The sequence below is a fragment of the Bubalus bubalis genome, chromosome 9, assembly GCF_019923935.1.
Source record: "Bubalus bubalis isolate 160015118507 breed Murrah chromosome 9, NDDB_SH_1, whole genome shotgun sequence".
In the NCBI taxonomy this organism is placed as follows: Eukaryota; Metazoa; Chordata; class Mammalia; order Artiodactyla; family Bovidae; genus Bubalus; species Bubalus bubalis.
The window spans coordinates 52,040,679-52,060,715 of NC_059165.1; the positions used below are offsets into that span (position 1 = coordinate 52,040,679).

The 20,037-nt window shown below is 40.4% G+C and overlaps 2 protein-coding genes and 1 pseudogene across 7 annotated transcripts in view; 1 reads left to right on the forward strand and 2 right to left on the reverse strand.

The window, feature by feature from the left end:
- The window catches only part of SPINK5 (serine peptidase inhibitor Kazal type 5), a 264,208-nt gene extending 258,845 nt beyond the window's left edge, over nucleotides 1-5,363 (reverse strand). For 3 of the 4 annotated variants that reach the window (XM_006069409.4, XM_006069410.4, XM_006069408.4), the window contains exon 1: nucleotides 5,241-5,363. The gene's annotated coding sequence lies outside the window, so the exon portion shown is untranslated. The remainder of the gene's footprint in view (nucleotides 1-5,240) is intronic. The other variant, XM_044947505.2, reaches the window with a different exon arrangement.
- Nucleotides 1-5,370, reverse strand: part of LOC112586879 — a 63,538-nt pseudogene extending 58,168 nt beyond the window's left edge.
- Nucleotides 5,371-7,345: 1,975 nt separating this feature from the next.
- C9H5orf46 (chromosome 9 C5orf46 homolog) lies at nucleotides 7,346-19,261 on the forward strand. Of its 3 annotated transcripts, none has more exons than XM_006069407.4 (4): nucleotides 7,346-7,466; nucleotides 12,572-12,719; nucleotides 16,889-16,949; nucleotides 19,043-19,261. In XM_006069407.4, the coding sequence occupies exons 1-3, from the start codon at nucleotides 7,352-7,354 to the stop codon at nucleotides 16,938-16,940; spliced, it is 315 nt and encodes a 104-aa protein (XP_006069469.2). In that variant the 5' UTR covers nucleotides 7,346-7,351; the 3' UTR covers nucleotides 16,941-16,949; nucleotides 19,043-19,261. The 3 variants fall into 3 exon arrangements, 2 of the variants coding, with proteins under 2 accessions (XP_006069469.2, XP_045022501.1); XR_328527.4 differs by having other exon boundaries at nucleotides 16,889-17,007; XM_045166566.1 differs by lacking the exons at nucleotides 7,346-7,466; nucleotides 12,572-12,719 and adding an exon at nucleotides 13,548-13,679.
- The last annotated feature ends 776 nt before the right edge of the window (nucleotides 19,262-20,037 follow it).

Below are 20,037 nucleotides of genomic sequence, written 5' to 3' on the forward strand. Positions count from 1 at the left end.
TCCAATGAATATTCAGGACTGACTTCCTTTAGGATGGACTGGTTGGATCTCCTTGCAGTTCAAGGGATTCTCAAAAATCTTCTCCAACACCACAGTTGAAAAGCATCAGTTCTTCAGCACTCAGCTTTCTTTATAGGCCAACTGTCACACCCATACATGACTACTGGAAAACCATAGCTTTGACTAGATGAACACTTGTTGTCAAAGTACTGTCTTTGCTCTTTAATAAGCTGTCTAGGTTGGTCATAACTTTTCTTGCAAGGAGTAAGCATCTTTTAATTTCATGGCTGCAGTAATTCTGGAGCCCAAAAAAATAAATTATGTCTCCGTTTCCATTGTTTCCCGATCTGTTTTCCGTGAACTGATGGGACCAGATGTCATGATCTTAGTTTTCTGAATGTTGAGTTTTAAGCCAACTTTTTCAGTCTCCTCTTTTACTTTCCTAAAGAGGCTTTTTAGTTCTTCTTTGCTTTCTGCCATAAGGGTGGTGCCTCTGCATATCTGAGGTTATTGATATTTCTCCCGGAAATCTTGATTCCAGCTTGTGCTTCATCCAGCCTGGCATTTGACATGATGTGCTCTGCATACAAGTTAAATAGGCAGGGTGACAATATACAGCCTTGATGTACTCATTTCCCAATTTGGAACCAGTCTGTTGTTCCATGTCCAGTTCTAACTGTTGCTTCTTGACCTGCATACAGATTTCTCAAGAGGCAGGTCAGGTGGTTTGGAATTCCCATCTCTTTAACAATTTTTCAGTTTGTTGTGATCAAACAGTCAAAGCCTTTGGCATAGTCAATAAAGTAGATGTTTTTCTGGAACTCTCTTGCTTTTTTTGATGATCCAATGGATGTTGGCAATCTGATCTCTGGTTCCTCTGCCTTTCCTAAATCCACCTTGAACATCTGGAAGTTCACAGTTCACGTACTGTTGGAGCCTGGCTTGGAGAATTTTGAGCATTACTTTGCTAGCATGTGAGATGAGTACAACTGTGTGGTAGTTTGAGCATTCTTTGGCATTGCATTTCTTTGGGATTGGAATGAAAGCTGACCTTTTCCAGTCCTGTGGCCACTGCTGAGCTTTCTAAATTTGCTGGCATATTGAATGCAGCACTTTTCATGGCATCATCTTTTAGGATTTGAAATAGCTCAGCTGGAATTCCATCACCTCCACTAGCTTTGTTCATAGTGATGCTTCCTAAGGCCCACTTGACTTTGCATTCCAGGATGTCTGGCTCTAGGTGAGCAATCACACCATCGTGATTATCTGGGTCATGAAGATCTCAGTCATGAAGATTTTGTATACTTCTTCTGTGTATTCTTGCCACCTCTTCTTAATATTTTCTGCTTCTCTTAGGTCCATATCATTTCTGTCCTTTATTGTGCCCATCTTTGCATGAAATGTTGCCTTGGTATCTCTAATTTTATTCAAGAGATCTCTAGTCTTTCCCATTCTGTTGTTTTCCTCTATTTCTTTGCACTGATCATTGAGGAAGGCTTTCTTATCTCTCCTTGCTATTCTCTGGAACTCTTCATTCAAATAGGTATATCTTTCCTTTTCTCCTTTGCCTTTTGTTTCTGGTTTTTTCTCAGCTATTTGTAAGACCTCCTCAGACAAGCATTGTCCTTTTTGCATTTCTTTTTCTTGGGGATGGTCTTGATCACTGCCTCCTGTACAATGTCACAAACCTCCGTCCATAGTTCTTCAGGCACTCTATCTATCAGATCTAATCCCTTGAATCTATTTGTCACTTCCACTGTATAATCATAAGGGATTTGATTTAGGTCATACCTAAATGGTCGAGTGGTTTTCCCTACTTTCTTCAATTTAAGTCTGAATTTGGCAATAAGGAGTTGATGATCTGAGCCACAGTCAGCTCCCTGTCTTGTTTTTGCTAACTGTATAGAGCTTCTCCACCTTTGGCTGCAAAGAATATAATCAATCTTTTTTCGGTGTTGACCATCTGGTGATCTCCATGTGTAGCGTCTTCTCTTGTGTTGTTGGAAGAGGATGTTTGTTATGACCAGTGCGTTCTCTTGGCAAAACTCTATTAGCCTTTGCCCTGCTTCATTCTGTACTCAAAGGTCAAATTTGCCTGTTACTCCAGGTATCTCTTGACTTCCTACTTTTGCATTCTAGTCCCCTATAATGAAAAGAACATCTTTTTTGGGTGTTAGTTCTAGAAGGTCTTGTAAGTCTTCATAGAACTGTTCAACTCCAGGTTCTTCAGCATTACTGGTCAGGGCATAGACTTAGATTACTGTGATATTGAATGGTTTGCCTTGGAAATGAACAGAGATCATTCTGTCATTTTTGAGATTGCATGCAATACTGCATTTTGGACTCTTTTGTTGACTATGATGGCTACTCCATTTCTTCTAAGAGATTCTTGCCCACAGTAGTAGATATAAAGGTCATCTGAGTTAAAATCACCCATTCCAGTCCATTTTAGTTCACTGATTCCTAAAATGTAGATGTTCACTCTTGCCATCTCCTGTTTGACCACTTCCAATTTGCCTTGATTCATGGACCTAACATCCCAGGTTCCTATGCAATACAGCATCAGACTTTACTTCCATCACCAGTCACATCCACAACTGGGTATTGTTTTTGCTTTGGCTTGTCTCTTCATTCTTTCTGGAGTTATTTCTCCAGATATAGATAGATGCTACTCCAGATCAGATTACTGATCTCCAGTAGCATATTGGGCATCTACCAACCTGGGGAGTTCCTCTTTCAGAGTCCTATCTTTTTGCCTTTTCATACTGTTCATGGGGTTCTCAAGGCAAAAATACTGATTTTGCCTTTCTCTTCTCCAGTGGACCACGTTTTGTCAGAACGCTCCACGTATGTCTAGGGTTCCCCTACTCATAATTTTCTGTGATTGTGGTTTTCAGTCTGTCTGCCCTCTGATGAAGAAGGATAAGAGACACAGAAGCTTCCTGATGGGAGAGACTGACTGAGGGGGAAACCAGGCCTTGTTCTGTTGGGCAGGACTATGCTCAGTAAAATTTTAATCGAATTTTCTGTGGATGAGTGGAGCTGTGTTCCCTCCCTCCCATAGTTGGGGCTAAACTCTGGTGGAGGTAATGAAGATAGTGGTGACCTCCTTCAAAAGGTCCCATGCATGCACTGCCACACTTAGTGTCCCCAACTGAGAGTCACTTCCTAGGCAGATTGATGAGAAGTCCAGGGTCCCCAAGGGGAGAGGGGGCTGAGGCTCTCAAAGTGGAGATAGGGGTCTGGAATTCTCAAGGAGGAGAAAAGAACAAACTTTTTTTTCCTCTACATCCCTTCAGTTCAGTTCAGTTCATTTCAGTCACTCAGTTGTGTCCCACTCTTTGCGACCCCATGAACTGCAGCATGCCAGGCCTCCCTGTCCATCACCAACTCCCGGAATTCACTCAAACTCACATCCATCAAGTCGGTGATGCCATCCAGCCTTAGTCTTAGTCAATTACACAACTCAGTTTAAACTCGGTACTAGGGATTATACAAGAACAATGTATCCTGCTATAGGACAGTTTCTCCTTCCTGAAAACCTTATGACTAATCCTGATATCTTGGAATGTATATTATGGGAGTGGGTCTGGTAGGATCTTTCTATTGTTAAATTCTAATCTTGTTATCCTAAAATGTAAACTGTGGGAGTGGGTCTGGTAAAATTTTCACATGCTTTTGATTGATTGTAATAACTAATTAAAAGGTATATAACTCCATTCTTAACAATAGTAAGGGGGTACTTGTCGAGAGCCGCATTAGGCATTACTGACAAAATGGAGGCACGGCCCTAAACCCCCTCCCTTTGTTCCATAGGCACTGACCCGAAATGAAGGAGTTAGGCTTTGTGATTCTGACTTGTTTTTCCCTTTCCTCGGCTGAGTTGACTGAAGAGAATATTAAGGTGCTTATTGTTTTTGAGAGAAGCATAAGAAGGCATAAAGCCTTCTGCAGCTGTGCTCAAAGAGTAATTCATAAAGTTAATCACTGACATTTGTTCCAGGACTTTTACAAAAAAATGTTCCAGGGTGAGCACACAGGCTGCAGCTTGAGGGCATGGGAGGGATTGCTATCCAAAGCCCATTTGTGAGAAAAGTGTTTATGGCAAAGGAGTTTGCTGAATTTAGGGCTTAGGAATAATTAAAATCGTTAGAAGCTAAAGATATAAGGATTGCTGTAATGTTAGCATATTCTACTATAGCTTATAGAAATTAGGGACTTTAGGGATATTATTAGGTAGAAGCCCGTGAGCTTAGGATACTAGGGGCAAACAGAACTTAGAAAGATAAGAAATAAACTGAGGAATGTGGTATGCAGCCCAGACATTAGCATGAGTTACAGTGTATTCACAAGGACACATGAGAAAAAGTAGATAAGAGTATAGCTGAGGAAGGAGCTCCTTTTGAGGGGCAACAATGATTTCTGGAGAAAAATAAATCTGGGTCAATGGGAACTAAAAATATCAAACCTCTGACCTAACGCTTTTGTAAAAGTATAAAAGAGAATCATAAGCTTGAAATAAACAGTCAGTCCAAGAAAACTGAGAGGCTGCCTCAGTTTCTCTCTCACCGACACCACTCACCCCTTCACGTTGAATCCCTGGCTGCTGGAGCTGGACTCTGGCAGGTACTCTTTCTGCCCTCTTCTGATGTCTATGTCAGAAGCTTTCTCTATCCCTTTTATACTTTAATAAAACTCTATTACACAAAAGCTCTGAACCATCACGCCTCTTCTCTGGCTCCAGATTGAATTCTTCTCCTCCAGAGGCCAAGAATCCCAGCATCTTTCATGGTTCAGCAACAACCTTTCACGGCCCTGCAGCAGGCCACCACCGACCCACACCTCCACCAGAGACTCCTGGACATTCCTGGGCAAGTCTGGGTCAGTGACTTGTGGGGTCACTGCTCCTTTCTCCTGGGTCCTGGTGCACACATGGGTTCTGTGTGTGCCCTCCAAGTGTATGTTTCCGCAGTCCTGTGTAAGTTCTGTCAGCTCTGTAGTGGGGTTAATGGCGACCTCCCCTAAGAGGGCTTATGCCATACCCAGGTCTGCTGCACCCAGAGCCCCTGCTCCTGTCGCAGTCCACTGCCAACCTGTACCTCTGCAGGAGACACTCAAACACAGTTCTGTCTCAGCCTCCATGGGGTCTCTGGATCCTGGTGCACACGGATTTGTTTGAGCCCTCTGAGCATCTCTGGTAGGTATGGGTTTGATTCTAAACACTATTTTGCCCCTCCTACCTTCTTGCTGGGGCTTCTCCTTTGCCCTTGGACATGCGGTATCTCCTCACAGCCGCTTCAGTGCCACACAGCCACTGCTCCAGCACCACGCAGCCACTGGTCCAGCGCCCACCGTCTTGCTGGGGCGCCTTTGCCCTTGGACAGGCTTATATCCTCACAGTTGCTCCAGTGCCGTGCAGCCGCCACTGCAGTGCCACACAGCGGTACGAGAATCTAAAAGAGAGTGGATATGTATGAGTATGATTGATTTGCTTTGCTATATAGTAGAAACTAACACAACACTAAATCAACTATACTCCAACAGAAATGAATTTTTAAAAAATAATAAAAATAAGAGAGAAGAAGCACTATTCTGACCCCGAGGATGGTGCTATTTCTTTGACACCCGACTACCAAGAGCCATTCATTCTTCATTAAATGAGCCTTTACATGGAGTATGCAGACTTATCTCCATGCCCCATTTAGCTGATATATCCTTGATAAGCCAGCAGGCCCTATGTTGTAATACCCAGAGCTTTTGCTTGCCTGCACAGCATCCTTGTGGTGAATTAGAAAAACACACCACTCTCTTGGCTGATTAAGCCCTGAGAACTTGAAGCTTGTGCAAAGCAAAAGGAATTGTTAGCCTGCAAATACAGGCACATGTCAGGGTCCATGGCAGGGCTAGCTTGAATGTTATTTCCCCACTAGGCTCTTGGAGAGCACAATGCTCAGTCCTAAGCAGTGACCCTGAAGGCATAAATCTAACTTGCTGAAATCTCCCTACTAGGAACACAATCTCCAGGTCACAACCCTCTCTATAGGAAAGACCGAACCAGAAGATAGGTTGGAGAGGCCTGAAAGCATCCAAGCAGAGCTTCTTGATGGCTTTCAAGTACTAAACTGAGAGTAAGAGGACCTAGCCTAGGCCCTGTGACACCAGAAATGCCCATTTCTGTAGCTTGGTTAATTTCATCATTTATTAAAAGGATCCTCTGACATTCACGATGTACAAGTTTTGTTCAACATGTAAGTTTAGGGACCATCCCTAAATCCTTATTCCAGGTAACTGTTTTATTACATCATTCCTCAGAATAAGCAGTATCACCTAGACTCGAACCAAATTGTATCTTCTTGAATGTCTGTATCTGAAAGGAAGGATATTTTACATAACAGCATGTCAAACCCAATATTACCTTTCAGTGAGTGCTGTAATTTAATTTTTTTCTCTTTTTTAATGTCTGCTATAGGCCTTGAGTAATAGATATATATATGTAAATTCTGAAAAAGATAAACTTGCCCTCAAGGAGCCTTCAGTCAATTTGTGGAGATATTTAAGCAGGTGCCTATTGGGTACATAAAAAGAACACTTAGCCATTCCCTGGAGAACCAGAACAATGTTCCCAGGGAAGTGAAGTGAAAGCCAAGACTAATGTCAAGTACTATGCTAGACTCCTTGAGGATTCAAAAGTGAATAAAGTACCCTGCCTTTAAGAGATCTATAGGCTAAAGGAGAAGAGAACTATTAAAATACTTAGCTCCCAAATAACTAGTCAAGGAGGATATATGGCTGGTGACGGAGCAACTATCTGGAGTGGGATGCAATGGCCATGATGGAGGTTCTGCAGAGAGGGCATTTGAACCTGAGCTTGAGGAATAAGTGGGGACGCAGCAAGGGGAGATAATAGGGATGATAACATATACAGGAAAAACAAAAGGGCATGAGCACAGCATGTGGGTGTGAATGGGCAAGCCCAGGTGGGGACAGGTCACTGGCTCAGAGCAAGGAAGGAAGCAGAGTGTACAGGGAGGAGAGTAGGCACACCTTGCCAACCGGTTTATTGCTTGTTCTTTGGCACAGGAAAGCAATTCTGCATGATCCTCACCCAATTGTCAACCCTGGCACAGAAATAACTGCCAAAGAATGATTGCAGTGTCATTTATAAAACACACATTAAAAATACCAAGAGGGTTTTTCTTTTCCTACCTGTAAAACTCTTGGTTTTAAAGATAGGGCAGGGCCCATTAGTAGAGATTCAGAAGCAAGCTCTACTGATATATTATGCAACAACCTAAATTCCATAGCAGATGATGTCAGCTATAAATGCCCTATAAATGGAGCAAGACTTCGGATGCATCGGAACAATTTCTCTGCATCGATACCCACTGCTACAAACATGGCTGTCTCAGTGCTTCGGCTGACAATTGTCTGGGGACTGCTTGTCTTAATCCTGACTTGCCAGGCTGGTAAGTACTTTAAGTCTCAGCTCATGCTTTATGCAGTAGTCAGCCATGACTGGAGGAAGTCAGTGGCACTGATTTGGAACATGCAGAGGAATGAGGGGAACTTAGGGCACCGCGGAAAGAGCACTGGACTGGGAGACAGAGGCAGATTTAACAAAAAGCAAGTAGGATTTTTATTCAAGTGTGCATCATTTACAGCCTCCATCCTCAGTGAATGTATGAAGTTTAGAATGATTTTTTTTCTTATATCCTCACATGATATAGTGACACTATTATACCATAAATTCCTTGAAAGCTGGGGGCATTTGTTTTTTGTTTTTTTAATGACTGTAACTAATAATATTCAAAAGTGAAGAGTCTAGAATAAGACTCCTGGGCCTGGCTCCACCACTAATCAGAAATGTGACTCAGAAACACTATTTAACCTCTATGGGCCTCACACTTAAAAGGGAGTAGGGTTAGGGTTAGGGTTAGGGGTTAGGGTTAGGCTTAGGGTTAGGGTTAGGGTTAGTTAAGTTTCTCATTTAGCTGTCATGAAAATTAAAGATAAAACATACTGTTCCATAATAAACACCAACATTAACCATTATGGATATGTATTATCTCGTTTGATTCTCATAATTCTTTTAAGTAAACATGCACAGTTTTATCATTTCCCTTTTTGCAGGTAAATAAACCAGGCTTGCAGAGAGAAAGTTACTTGAGCATTGACACAGGCAGAAGTGGCACATCTGGGACTGAAACCCAAGTCTTTAGATTCTTTCTATTATAAAGCATCTACTTCTTTCATGTCTGTTCCAAGCACATAGAGGACCGCAGGCAGAAGTTTCATTAATTAATTTTTGGTCTACATATGACAATGAGCCCTTAATCTGTCTCTATTCAGAATAACAGGTCAGAAAATACAGACAGTGCTAATTAGTAATAGAACCTTTTGAGCTATTCTAAATATAATTTGGCAGAACTCACAGCCTCGGTCACCCACCGTCCACTGGCACATGTGGGCAGACACTCCAGCAGGGCTATGGCAGAGGTGGCCTCAGAGATTACTGTGTCCATCTGGTTCTTTGGTTTTGGTTTTACTCACTAAGGCATGTCTGACTCTTTGCAATCCCATGGACTGTAACCTGCCAGACTCCTCTGTCCATGGGATTTCCCAGACAAGAATACTGGAATGAGTTGCCATTTCCTTCTCCAGGGAATCTTCCTGACCCAGGAATTGAACCCACTTCTCCTGCATTGCAGGAAGATCTTTACCACCGAGCCACCTGGGAAGCCCACTGTGTCCATCTACCCCTAAGTAATCACTGTGATAAAGCGAAAAGTGAGATTTATATCCTAGAGACCAGTCCCAGGTCTGTCTCTCATGAACACTGAAACTGGTTAAAACAGTTCACTGCTTTGAATCTCAGTTTCCTCATCTGTAGAATAAGATAATTACCAACTTCACCAGGTGAAATGAACATGGTTTTGTAATCACTTTATAAGCTACAAAAACTGTAGAAATATCAGCATTATTGTTTTTCAGAACTTTATGATTATACTAAGAAACACAGTCAAGTATTAATGTAAATAAATGCTGCTAAAATATTAAGAAATTTGAAAATTTTGGAAAATAATAAAAACTAAGAAATTTGACATACCAGAAAAAAAAATTATCAAAGCCAATAGTTGAATACTTTCTCCTTTCAAATATAATATGGGGGAGCTTTTATTTGGGCTTCCCTAGTGGCTCAGATGGTAAAGAATCTACCTGCAATGCCAGTGACCCATTTTGAGCCCTGGTTTGGGTTGATCCCCTGGAGAAGGGAATGGCTACCCACTCCAGTAATATATACACATATATATGATATACAAAGATACATCAAGTATCCTTCCATCTTGACAAGAACACAATGAAGAAACTGAGAGGCAGAGCAGTTAAACATTGGTGAATTTTTTGCTGAAGACAATAATCAAACTCAGATATACAGGACTTCAAAACATCACCCACCACACTGTAATACCTCTCATATATATGATCCAAAGGCAGGGCCAAGGATTTGATCTTCACATACACTCTAAGCCAGGGCTCCTTGTATTTTGAAAACTTGTAACTATTGCTAAGTTACAATAAAAATAATAAAATTAAATTGTTATTCAAGTAGGCAGATAGGAACCAGAGAAAAGAACTCACTTTTCATGGAAGAAATTTCCATTTGCAGCTGGTAAATGTCTCCAGAGAACAACTACTTGAAGGCAGGATTTCATGTAAGAAACATGTTCTGTGAAATTTGAAAAAAAAAAAAAAAAAAAATAGATTCAAACCCTGGCTCATCCACTTGCTAGATGTGTGACTTTAGCTGAGTCATTTATTTTCTCTGAACATCTGTCTTCTCTCCTATAAAACTGTAATGCTGTCACTGAGTTGAATAAAGATCAGGAAAGTGATGAATGTACATCCTAGTACCTACACGTTACAAATATGCCTTCTCTTTCCTTCCCCTTCCTGTAATGAAGACAAAGCAATTCTGGTCTCCGTGGTTGCCCTGCCCTTTATGTAAGGATCATGTCCATATACATCCATTTTGGCCTTAACTCTTAGCAGCATATGCTATGTACATAATAGTAGGCTCAAAAGCACTTATTGAATGTGAAAACCAACAGCTGAATAAATACTTGGTGGTTGGTATATTGATCTTGTCTTTAGGTCTCAGACTATTGAATCTTTTTTTGTGGCAAAGTAAAAAATAAATGTTTGTAGAATTGAAAGCCATATTTTTTACTAAGAGTCTCTATTTTAGGATATGATACAAATGCAACTCTTCTCGCTAATTGACAGCCTCCGCACCAAAAGCTAGTTACATCTCCTTCATTCAGAGTCATGGGGTACTTTGTCTAGAGGGTGGGACTTCTTGAGTCAAAATTTGTGGTAAGATTGACAGATAAAACACAAGGCTCCCAGTTAAAGTTGAATTTCAGATAAATAACAATTTTCTATTTTAGTTTATGTATGTTCTAAATATTTCACAGGTCATTCTTATACTAAAAACGTATTGTTGTTTATCTGACATTCAGTTTTAACTGGGCATCTGTGTTTTTGTTTACCAAATCTGCCAGCACTACTTGTGAGGCTACAGTTAAATCAAAAGATAAAGGGTTCTACTTCATCCTGACACCAGGGTCCAAAGGGGAGGCCATTCGTACTTTCTAAATGCCGCTCTTCATTGCTTTTAATCCCCTGAACCTGTTAGACCACTAAGCAAAGCCAAACCCACCAAGGGACCTTGCATGTCACCAACTTCACTTTCTGGATCTTTGGCCTTATTCCAAAAGGCACTTGATTAAATATCAAAAGTAAGAGATCTAGAGCCTGTTGTCCACAGTAAACTAAGTCAGAAACAGAAAAACAAATATCATACATTAACACATACATATGGAATCTAGAAAAATGGTATTGATGAGCCTACTTGCAGGGCAGGAATAGAGATGCAGAGGTAGAGAACAGGCCTGTGGACACAGCGGGGAGGGAGACGATGGGGTGAACTGAGTGACACTGAAGCGTATACATTACCATATGCAGAATAAATAGCCAATGGGAACTTGTTATGTAACGCAAGGACCTCAACCCAGTGCTTTGTGGCGACATCCAGCGAGGTGGGATGGGGTGGGGGATGGAAGGAACGTTCAAGAGGGAGGGGATATATGTATACTTATGACTGATTTAGGTTGTTGTATGGCGTGAGAGTTGGACTGTGAAGAAAGCTGAGCGCTGAAGAATTGATGTTTTTGAACTGTGGTGTTGAAGACTCTTGAGAGTCCCTTGGACTGCAAGGAGATCTAACCAGTCCATCCTAAAGGAGATCAGTCCTGGATGTTCATTGGAAGGATTAATGCTAAAGCTGAAACTCCAATACTTTGACCACCTTATGCGAAGAGTTGACTCCTTGGAAAAGACCCTGATGCTGGGAGGGATTGGGGGCAGGAGGAGAGGTGATGACAGAGGATGAGATGGCTGGATGGCATCACTGACTCGATGGACATGAGTTTGAGTAAACTCCAGGAGTTGGTGATGGACAGGGAGCCCTGGCGTGCTGTGATTCATGGCGTCGCAAAGAGTCAGACACGACTGAGCGGCTGAACTGAATGGCAGAAACCAACACATTGTAAAACAATTATCCTCCAATTAAAACTGGTTTTTAAAAAGTAAGAGACCAGCAGTTAAAATCACATCTTCTCCTGCTATTTGTAAGATCTTCTGCAAGTCACCCAGTGTTCTCAGATTCTGAGTCCAGTGAGCTAAAATCTGCACAGTCCAAAAAATTGATCAAACTTAAAATTACATATAGATGTAAAATCATTATTTACAGAACTATCACATGCTGGGATACAAATGACAGAATTTCTCCTTGTCATCATAATACTTGCAGTCTTATAACACACATGTAGTTAGTTCATACCTTTTTTTGTCCAAGACTATGCAGTTCATCACAGAGTGCTTTAGAACCCAGGTTTTAATACCAGACAAACATGGGGCTGAATTCTGATTCTACCACTCCAACACTGTGACTTTGGTCCCCTTCTAGACTTCTCTCAACTTCCATTTCCTTACCTTTAACTTGGGATAATAATGTTGCCTCCCTCATAGGGTTGCTGGGAGAATAAAATGAGACGGTGCACATAGATTGCCTGTCCCAGGATTGCCTGTCCTATGTGCTCAGCAAATGCTAGCTCTTATTATATCATCCTCCTCATTATCATTTCCAGAGGTCCAGGGATTACATGAGAAAAATACATTAAAACCAAGCATCCTGTATTTCAGTCCCAGCACTGGTGTTTACTAGCTGCTTTAACTCTGAACAAGTAACAACTTCTGTGAGCTTTGGTTTTCTCATCAGAAAGAGAAACTGTGTCTACCAAAGGCATCAATATCTGTGGGTCTGTTTGTTTAGGAATAAATGGCATAATGCACATGAAGACAATAGGCAGGCATTAGATGTCCCTAAATATAATTATATGAGGTTATATAATGGGGGGTGTTATAAAGGGCCCTAGGATTCCTTACAATGAAAGAAACTTCCTTATCTTTTTGCTGAGAATCAACCCTGAGATTCCGTTTTGTTTTACAGATGACAAACCAGAGGGCAAGCCAGATGAGCAGCCACATGACTCAGGCAAAAATTCGGAGCCAGCGTTCCCAAAATTCCTAAACATTTTGGGCTCGGACATTATTGAGAATGCGGTGGAGTTCATCCTCCGCTCCATGACGAGGAGCACGTAAGCGCTGAGACAAACCTTGCTTTTGTCCAGTTGGCTGTTGGTAATGACCACATTGCATTAAAATGAATGAGAAACAAAATTACATGCATGCCAATGTACTGTTTTAATTGAAACGTTGCCTACGTTAACATATATTTGCATCTGCATGGAATTCCCTAAACTCTTTGGGGGTGAGAACATTCCCAAGGAATTTATGAAACAAGGGGATCCATAAAATATGTTTTATTTCACGACCAAGTAGGGGGGAAGAAGAGCATCAGACCAACAGGCAGAAAACTAGGGTCTGGTCTTGACACAGGTGCTACTTACTGGGTGATCTGCGGTTAGACTCTCCCTCTCTGTGTGCCTCAGTGGGCTAATCTGTCAAGTTAAAGGAATAAAGGACCTACCCAATGCAGACACAGTAATTCTCTGATGAAGGTGGTGGGTAGGGATGTGCTCAGTAGTAAGGGGTATGAGGAGTTCTATCTTTATTTTCTAGTCTGAGTAATTTAGGAGGGTTAGCAGACACAGTAGCTATCTCTCCTCCAAGGCAACCTAGAGAACCTCTCTTAGAAGGGAGGGTTTGCTTTGATCTTGAGAGACTGCCTTGCTGGCAAATTGCACAGCCCATAAACTTCCTGTGATTTTCAACCTGCTTCCAAGCTCCTGTACCCAACTCCTAATACAGCCTACCTAGATTTACATAGCTCTGGTTTCTAAATCTACTTCACCCTGTTCTTCATTCTCCTGACATTAACCTCTCCCAGTTCAGCTCACCAGGGTCTAATTTGTTTTCCTGAATTTCTAGGTGCTAACCTCTCTGAGACTCTGCTCTCTAATTCTCTCTTCACAACACCCTAAGCAGAGTTTGACAAAGTATAGACCATTACTTACCTGCTTAAGAATCTCCTGGAGAACTTCACAAAATGCGGACCGCTTCATCCTATGTGGTACCTTTCCGGGGCAAAGCTGCAGGTTTGCATTTTAACAACCTTTCAGGTTATTCTAATATTGATTAACCATTGATTGGATGCTCTGAGCTACATGGCTGGGTCTTAAAGGTCCATATTACCTTTAAATTTATATTCACATTTTTGTGTAGATGTGACTCTTTCTATTTTCTAGGGGCAGTGCTTCTGACTTTATAAGATTCTCAAAATAGTCTATAACCAGTGACAGATTAAGGACCGCTTCTGTATAGAAGTGATCAGGGGCCATTTTGTAATCCCCGATCTGCTTAAATTGACATATTACAATCAGGTGAATAGGCAGGAGTCTGCATACAATCAAGAACAAACTGTTAAAACTTAAAGGTATTTATTTTGTGTTTTCATTTTTCCTATCATGGTTACTTTTGCAACTGTCGAGTTCCCACGACTGTTCATGTAAACAAGGAAAAAACTGACACGGAAAAGAATAAGAGCAACACTATTCATCTACAAAGTACAGATTAGACTCCAGTTGAATTCAAATTGTTATAAATCATAACAATAGCAGTGCAAAGAATCAGAACAATAATAATCCCGTTTATTCCTTCCCTGGGGAATTCGCTAGATGTATTATAAAATAGCACTTGTTTTCTCTGTTAACTCAAACTTGAGGGATCTTCATTAAAGACACAACAGTCCTTGCTCAAGGCAACACATCTAACTGCCCTCCCTCTGTCCAAGAAAATACCATAAATACGGCAGAGGATGGGGAGTGGGGAGAGACCCTCAAGAACTATACCTAAGAACTTAATGTGTGCTTAGGAAAGTAGGGGGAGGACTTGTGAAGGAAACAATCTAGACTATAAGTCTAGAAGTCTCCTCAAAGAAATTGCAGTCCTTATCGTATAAGATGACATGAGCAGATCTGGTGATAGCTAAGATGTTTAGGTAAATGTCAGTCAACCCTCACAGTGAAGGGTCTAAGGAAAGGAGCTGGCACTGGGCAAGGATGCTTAGGGGAATGTTTCTGGCAAAAGCAAGATGTACTTTGGATCTTAAAGGACTCGATGAGATTTGATTAGAAGAGAGAATGACAAGAATGATGGACCTTCATAAAGATAGAAGTTTTGCTTTGTTTACTCCTGTGTATCTGATGCCTACATACTGTGTCAATCATGTAACAAATGCTGGGTATGTGCTTTCAGGACAATGAATAGACCAGCTCACTCCCTCCACTTACCCTCTGGGTAAACTTAAGAGCTATATGAACTGCATTCTGGTCACCACTGATCTAAAAATATCCATATTCTTAATTCCCCTGGCCCTTTGAGAAGCCTCCAATTCTTGTGAATTTCACCCTGACCCCCAGGTTTCCATGACACATTTTCCTTGTTCTCTCCCTACCACAAGCCTTTCTTTCTCATTCTTTCTATTTGACTTTTCATGCATCTGCCCCTTAAACATCATTGCTACTCAAGGTTCCAAATGTAGAGCCTCCCTGATTTTTCACATCACAGCTTCCACCTTAGGAATATTATTTACAGTCTGATATGTTCCTAATACAGATGTCTATTGCATTCTTTTCCCTGAGCTACAGAATGTAACAATTCATGGGTTGCTACAAAAACCTTGTTTAGGTTTTCGTCAATACATCAGATTCACCTGGTCTAAACCCAATCCCATCATCTCACTTACATATCTGCTCCTCTTCATTTTTTCCTTATCTCAATAAGTCACATTTCCATCTATTCAGAATCTAGACACTTCAGGTCTTCTTTGATTCTTCCTGCTCATCAACACTTCCATCTAATTGCTAAATTTTCTAAGCTTTTCTTAGAGCTTCCCAGGTGGCTCAGCAGTAAAGAATTCACCTGCCAATGCAGGAGATGCAGTTTCAATCCCTGGGTCAGGAAGATTCCACAGAGAAGGAAATGGCAACCCAATCTAGTATTCTTGCCTGGGAAATCCCATGGACAGAGGAGCCTGGTGGGCTATAGTCCATGGGTTTGCAAAGAGTTGGACACAACTTAGTGACTAAACAAGTTTTTCTTCCTATACCATTCCTTTTCTTCAACTCCACTGACTCCTAGGGCTAGTTGAGTCCATCATCATCTCTTTCCAGAGCTCTTCTCATTAGATCTATCATTAGTTACACTGTTTCTGTCTCTCCCCACTCCAACCCATCCTCTACCTAGCTACAAATTTGATTCTCTCTCTGCCATGCTTGAAACCCTTTCGGTGAACTTCCATTGCCTGCAAAATGGGAGCAAATACAACAGCTGATGCTAAAGGGCCTTCCCTGATGCCAATATATCTTTCAGTCAAATCTCTCACTTCTGAAGCCAAACACCTGATGCCCCAGTGACAAGTAATTTCTGTTTCAGAACAGATAATGTTCGTTTAAATCTCCAGTTATCTTTGCACATGATTTTCTGTCATCAGTGCCTCACCCTCAAACCCCAGCTCCACTCTGTTCACCTGCTAAGTCTAATCATTTTGTAAAATCCAGTCCAAAGACAAGCTCTGTGAAGACCCACAGACCCCAGCATCAGATATTCAGATGCTGGGATTTCATAATGCCTTTGCAGGAAGGCAAATTCCTGCAAAGGCATTATGAAGGCATATGGCTTTTCTTACCTCACTGTTTTAAATTATTTGTCTCTGAATGCATCTGTTTTCTCCACTAGATAAGAATTTCCTCATAGACTGCATTTTTTTCTTTTACCTTCTCAACAGCTACCCCACAGCCAATCCTTAAACAGTATAGAAACCTCTGGCATTAATTCATGCTTCTGGAGACCTGTTTTAGACTCTGCTTTGCAATTTACCAGCCATTTGACTTAAACAGGTTATTTGATCTCTGTGAGCTTCAGAGGTCTTTTCATATGTAAAAAGATTAAAAATCATCACTTACCTATTCAACAAATATTTATTAATTCATACTATATGCCAGGTATTGTTCTAGGTATTGGGGATGTATTATGAAACAAATAGATCAAAATATCTATCTTTATAGAGTTTATATAAGACTAGACACCAAACTGATAGATTTCTTGGCAGAATTAAAGAGAGAATTATGCATGCATGGTTTGTCAAATATGAACTACTGTAGAAATCTTAGATCTTATTATTTTACGACACAGGCAAACCTGGAGAAGAAAAGTATTGCTCAAATAGTATAAATTAGTGATCTTTTTAACATTCCTGATCAGTCTAAATCATAATTCATTGTTTTCTCTTTGTTTTTTTTTCAAGAGAATTTTTGGAACATGGTGATAAAAAACAAGGAGAACATTCATCAAAGTGACTTTCCCAGGTGATTTTAACTTAAAAACTTACAATCAAAAAATAGTATACTGAACATAGCAAAAAAGGTGTGTTTTTGTGTGTGTGTGTGTTTTTGCTTTGTTCTTGCATTGTTTTTTTAAATAATTTTAAATAGATGTATTTTTATTATCTCAAAGTCACAGACTTAGTAAGATTCTCTTAAGGGAAAAAGCACAATTGTGGGGTGAAACAAGTAAGCACCGAAGTGAGGAGAGCTGGGCTTGTCCCAACTCCGCTTGGAACTTGATTTGTGCAAGTTCTGCCTGTGAAAAGAGGAGCTTATATGCACTAAAGTCTAAGGACCCATGAAATCATGCAGTTAGTTACTCATGAGAATAAGATTTACAGAAACTATTTCCAGCGGAAAGAACTAATAAGCTCTCTAATTTATATGAAAACAGTCTGGTTTGTGTTCAGAGATACCTGCTGGTTCTTTATCCAGTTCTCTCTTGAGAATGGATATCAAAATATAAATATAGAAATGTTAGACCTGGGAAAGGAATTCTATGAGTAACTAGCATGAACCTGCTTAGTTTTAGGTTTAAGTTTAGGCATTAAGCTCAGTGCTCTGTATGCGTTATCTAATTTAATTCTAACATTCTCTATGAAAGATAGGTATTGTCATTCTAAAATTTTATAAATAGGGAAACCAAAGCTCAGGGAGCTTAAGTAAGGTGATTTGAATTCAAGCAGCCTGAGTCCATAGTCTGTGCTCCACCATAAGCAATAGAGCTCACTGGAGAACAGAGAACAGTGACTGAACTGTGTGATTTTAGACATGCCTCGAGGTGTCCATAGAGATAATACACTACCCCTTTGGTTAGTTGAGTTCTATACATCTCTGGGATGCATATTTATATATTTATAAGTAGATATATAAATAAACCATCTTTCTCCTGTAACATATGCCTCTTTCTTACACAGTCCTTTAACGCTCATTTAACCCATGCCTGCTATGTGTCAAATTCTGTCAATGCTACCAAGATAAATAACACTGTTCCATCATTAAGAAGTTTCTAGTTTGGGCTATCACCTAGCACAGTGTGCTCCAGGACTGTGCAGGAAAACGGTCAAGTTCTATGTACAAGTGCCGTGGATATGCCTTGTAGAAAGGATATAAAAAGGAAGACCCGGAGGAAGGAGTGGGCATTAGAAGGGCTTTGCAAAGAAGCTGCATTTCCGTCTAGTCTCAGATAACGAGCAGAAAGGGGCAAGTTCTCACAAACAAATCTTCTAATAGTCAGACACCTAATTAATCTGAGGTCCTCACAACCTCTGCTTAATCACATTGACACAATTTCCTTATGTTAATAGCCTTACAATCTCACCTCCTAGTGTCCTGAGTCACTTGAAATCATGGGGATTCAAGTCTCCCAATGTCTTAAGTCATTTGACATTTAACACACCTTTCTTATGTTAAAATAAGAATCTGATGAATCTTACTAAGGTTATAAGAGAAGTAAAAGATGGCAAAGCACTTTGCAAATTCTCAATATCTATTTGCATTTTTTTAATTAAGAAAAAAGTGTAACTGACACACTAGATGACATGCTTAGACTTGCTGAGTCAGAACTTCCTCAGGAGGGAGCTAGAAAAATAAATTTCATAGGAAATCCTTAAGTAACCAATGAGCAAAACTGCAGATGGGCAAGACACCACTCAGCATCTACACCATGAAGTCTGATGGGAAATGTTTCTTTTAGAATTTAGAGCAAGAAAAAAAATGAGCCTTCCCTAAGGACTGCTTCCTCATTTCTGGTTATAAGATTTATGTAGCTTGGTCTATTTCATTTATTTTTCCTGTCTATCCAGAAACTCAAAGAAAAACTGATGACTCAGTTTATCCCAATGTTTAACATATGTGCCTTCTCCCTTCATCCCTTTTTTGATTCTTGCCTCATATATCTTGCATTTTCATTGTCGTTGCTGTTGCTTGTTTTTTCAGATACATATTATAGTTGATTTCATTATAATAAATCATCTCATGTTCTACAGTACAGAGACGTAAAAATGTTTGTTTTTCCTAGGTCTTAAGCCGTCTCTAGCTGGTAATTGTTTCTCTGTGTCTGGTTTGTTTCTAAGGACACACCTACAAGGCTCCAGAATAAGCCAAGGGCAACCAAATCCTGCTTTTCCAGTTCTGTTTCACAAGTCCTCCAGGACAGAGGGCTCAAAGCAGTTCCCAGTGAGTGCTCAGAATTCAGGCCCCGGCTTCAACCAAACACAGCTTATTCTGAACATCCTGACTTTGCAATTTTGCTTCTAGAAATCAAAATAAATATGTCCACCGTGGGTCACAAATCCTAGTTCATTAAGGTTTTGTTGGTAGAAGTAATTTTTCCAGAAAATGTTTACAGTTTTTAATGATGCAAAAAAAATGAAATATATAAAAATTATTATTATCCAGAATAACTGAAGAACATTTCAAATTAAGAGAACTAAATTTCAGATAATGTAAGTCCAAAGTCTCAGAACCAGTAAATGACAAGAAAAAGGATTTGAACCTAACTCCAAAGAACAAGCCCTTAATCCCTAAAAATGTATGAAATTTCAGAGTTAAAAGTTTCATAAATTCTTTTTGGAAAAGTCTTTCAAAAAATCTGAACCCATGTTGTTGGGCTAGTAAACTAAAATCTGACCTTAAAAAAAAATTAACAAGGTTATTGGTGTTCCACAGTCTTCATTGGGTTTCCCTAGTGGCTCAGCAGTAAAGAATCTACCTGCAACACAGGAGAAACACAGGATCAGGAAGATCACTTGGAAAAGGAAATGGCAACCCACTCCTGTGGGTTGCCTGAAAAAACCCCAGGGACAGAGGAGCCTGCTGAGATTGCAACAGTCAGACGTGATTTAGTGAGTAAACCACTACTCCCACCAGTCTTTGTTATTCTCAGGGACTAGCAGAGTGCCCTTGAAGACACTTGAAAAGAGTGGATGGAAGAATTTTGACAAGTCTAGTGTAGTCTTTTCATTTCTTCCACAACCTTGTTACACAGATGTGGGTCCTCAGTGGCCACTGGTGTGGTTCTTGCCCACTTGGTCATAAAGGATTAAACCACTGTCAAATCTGACCCAGC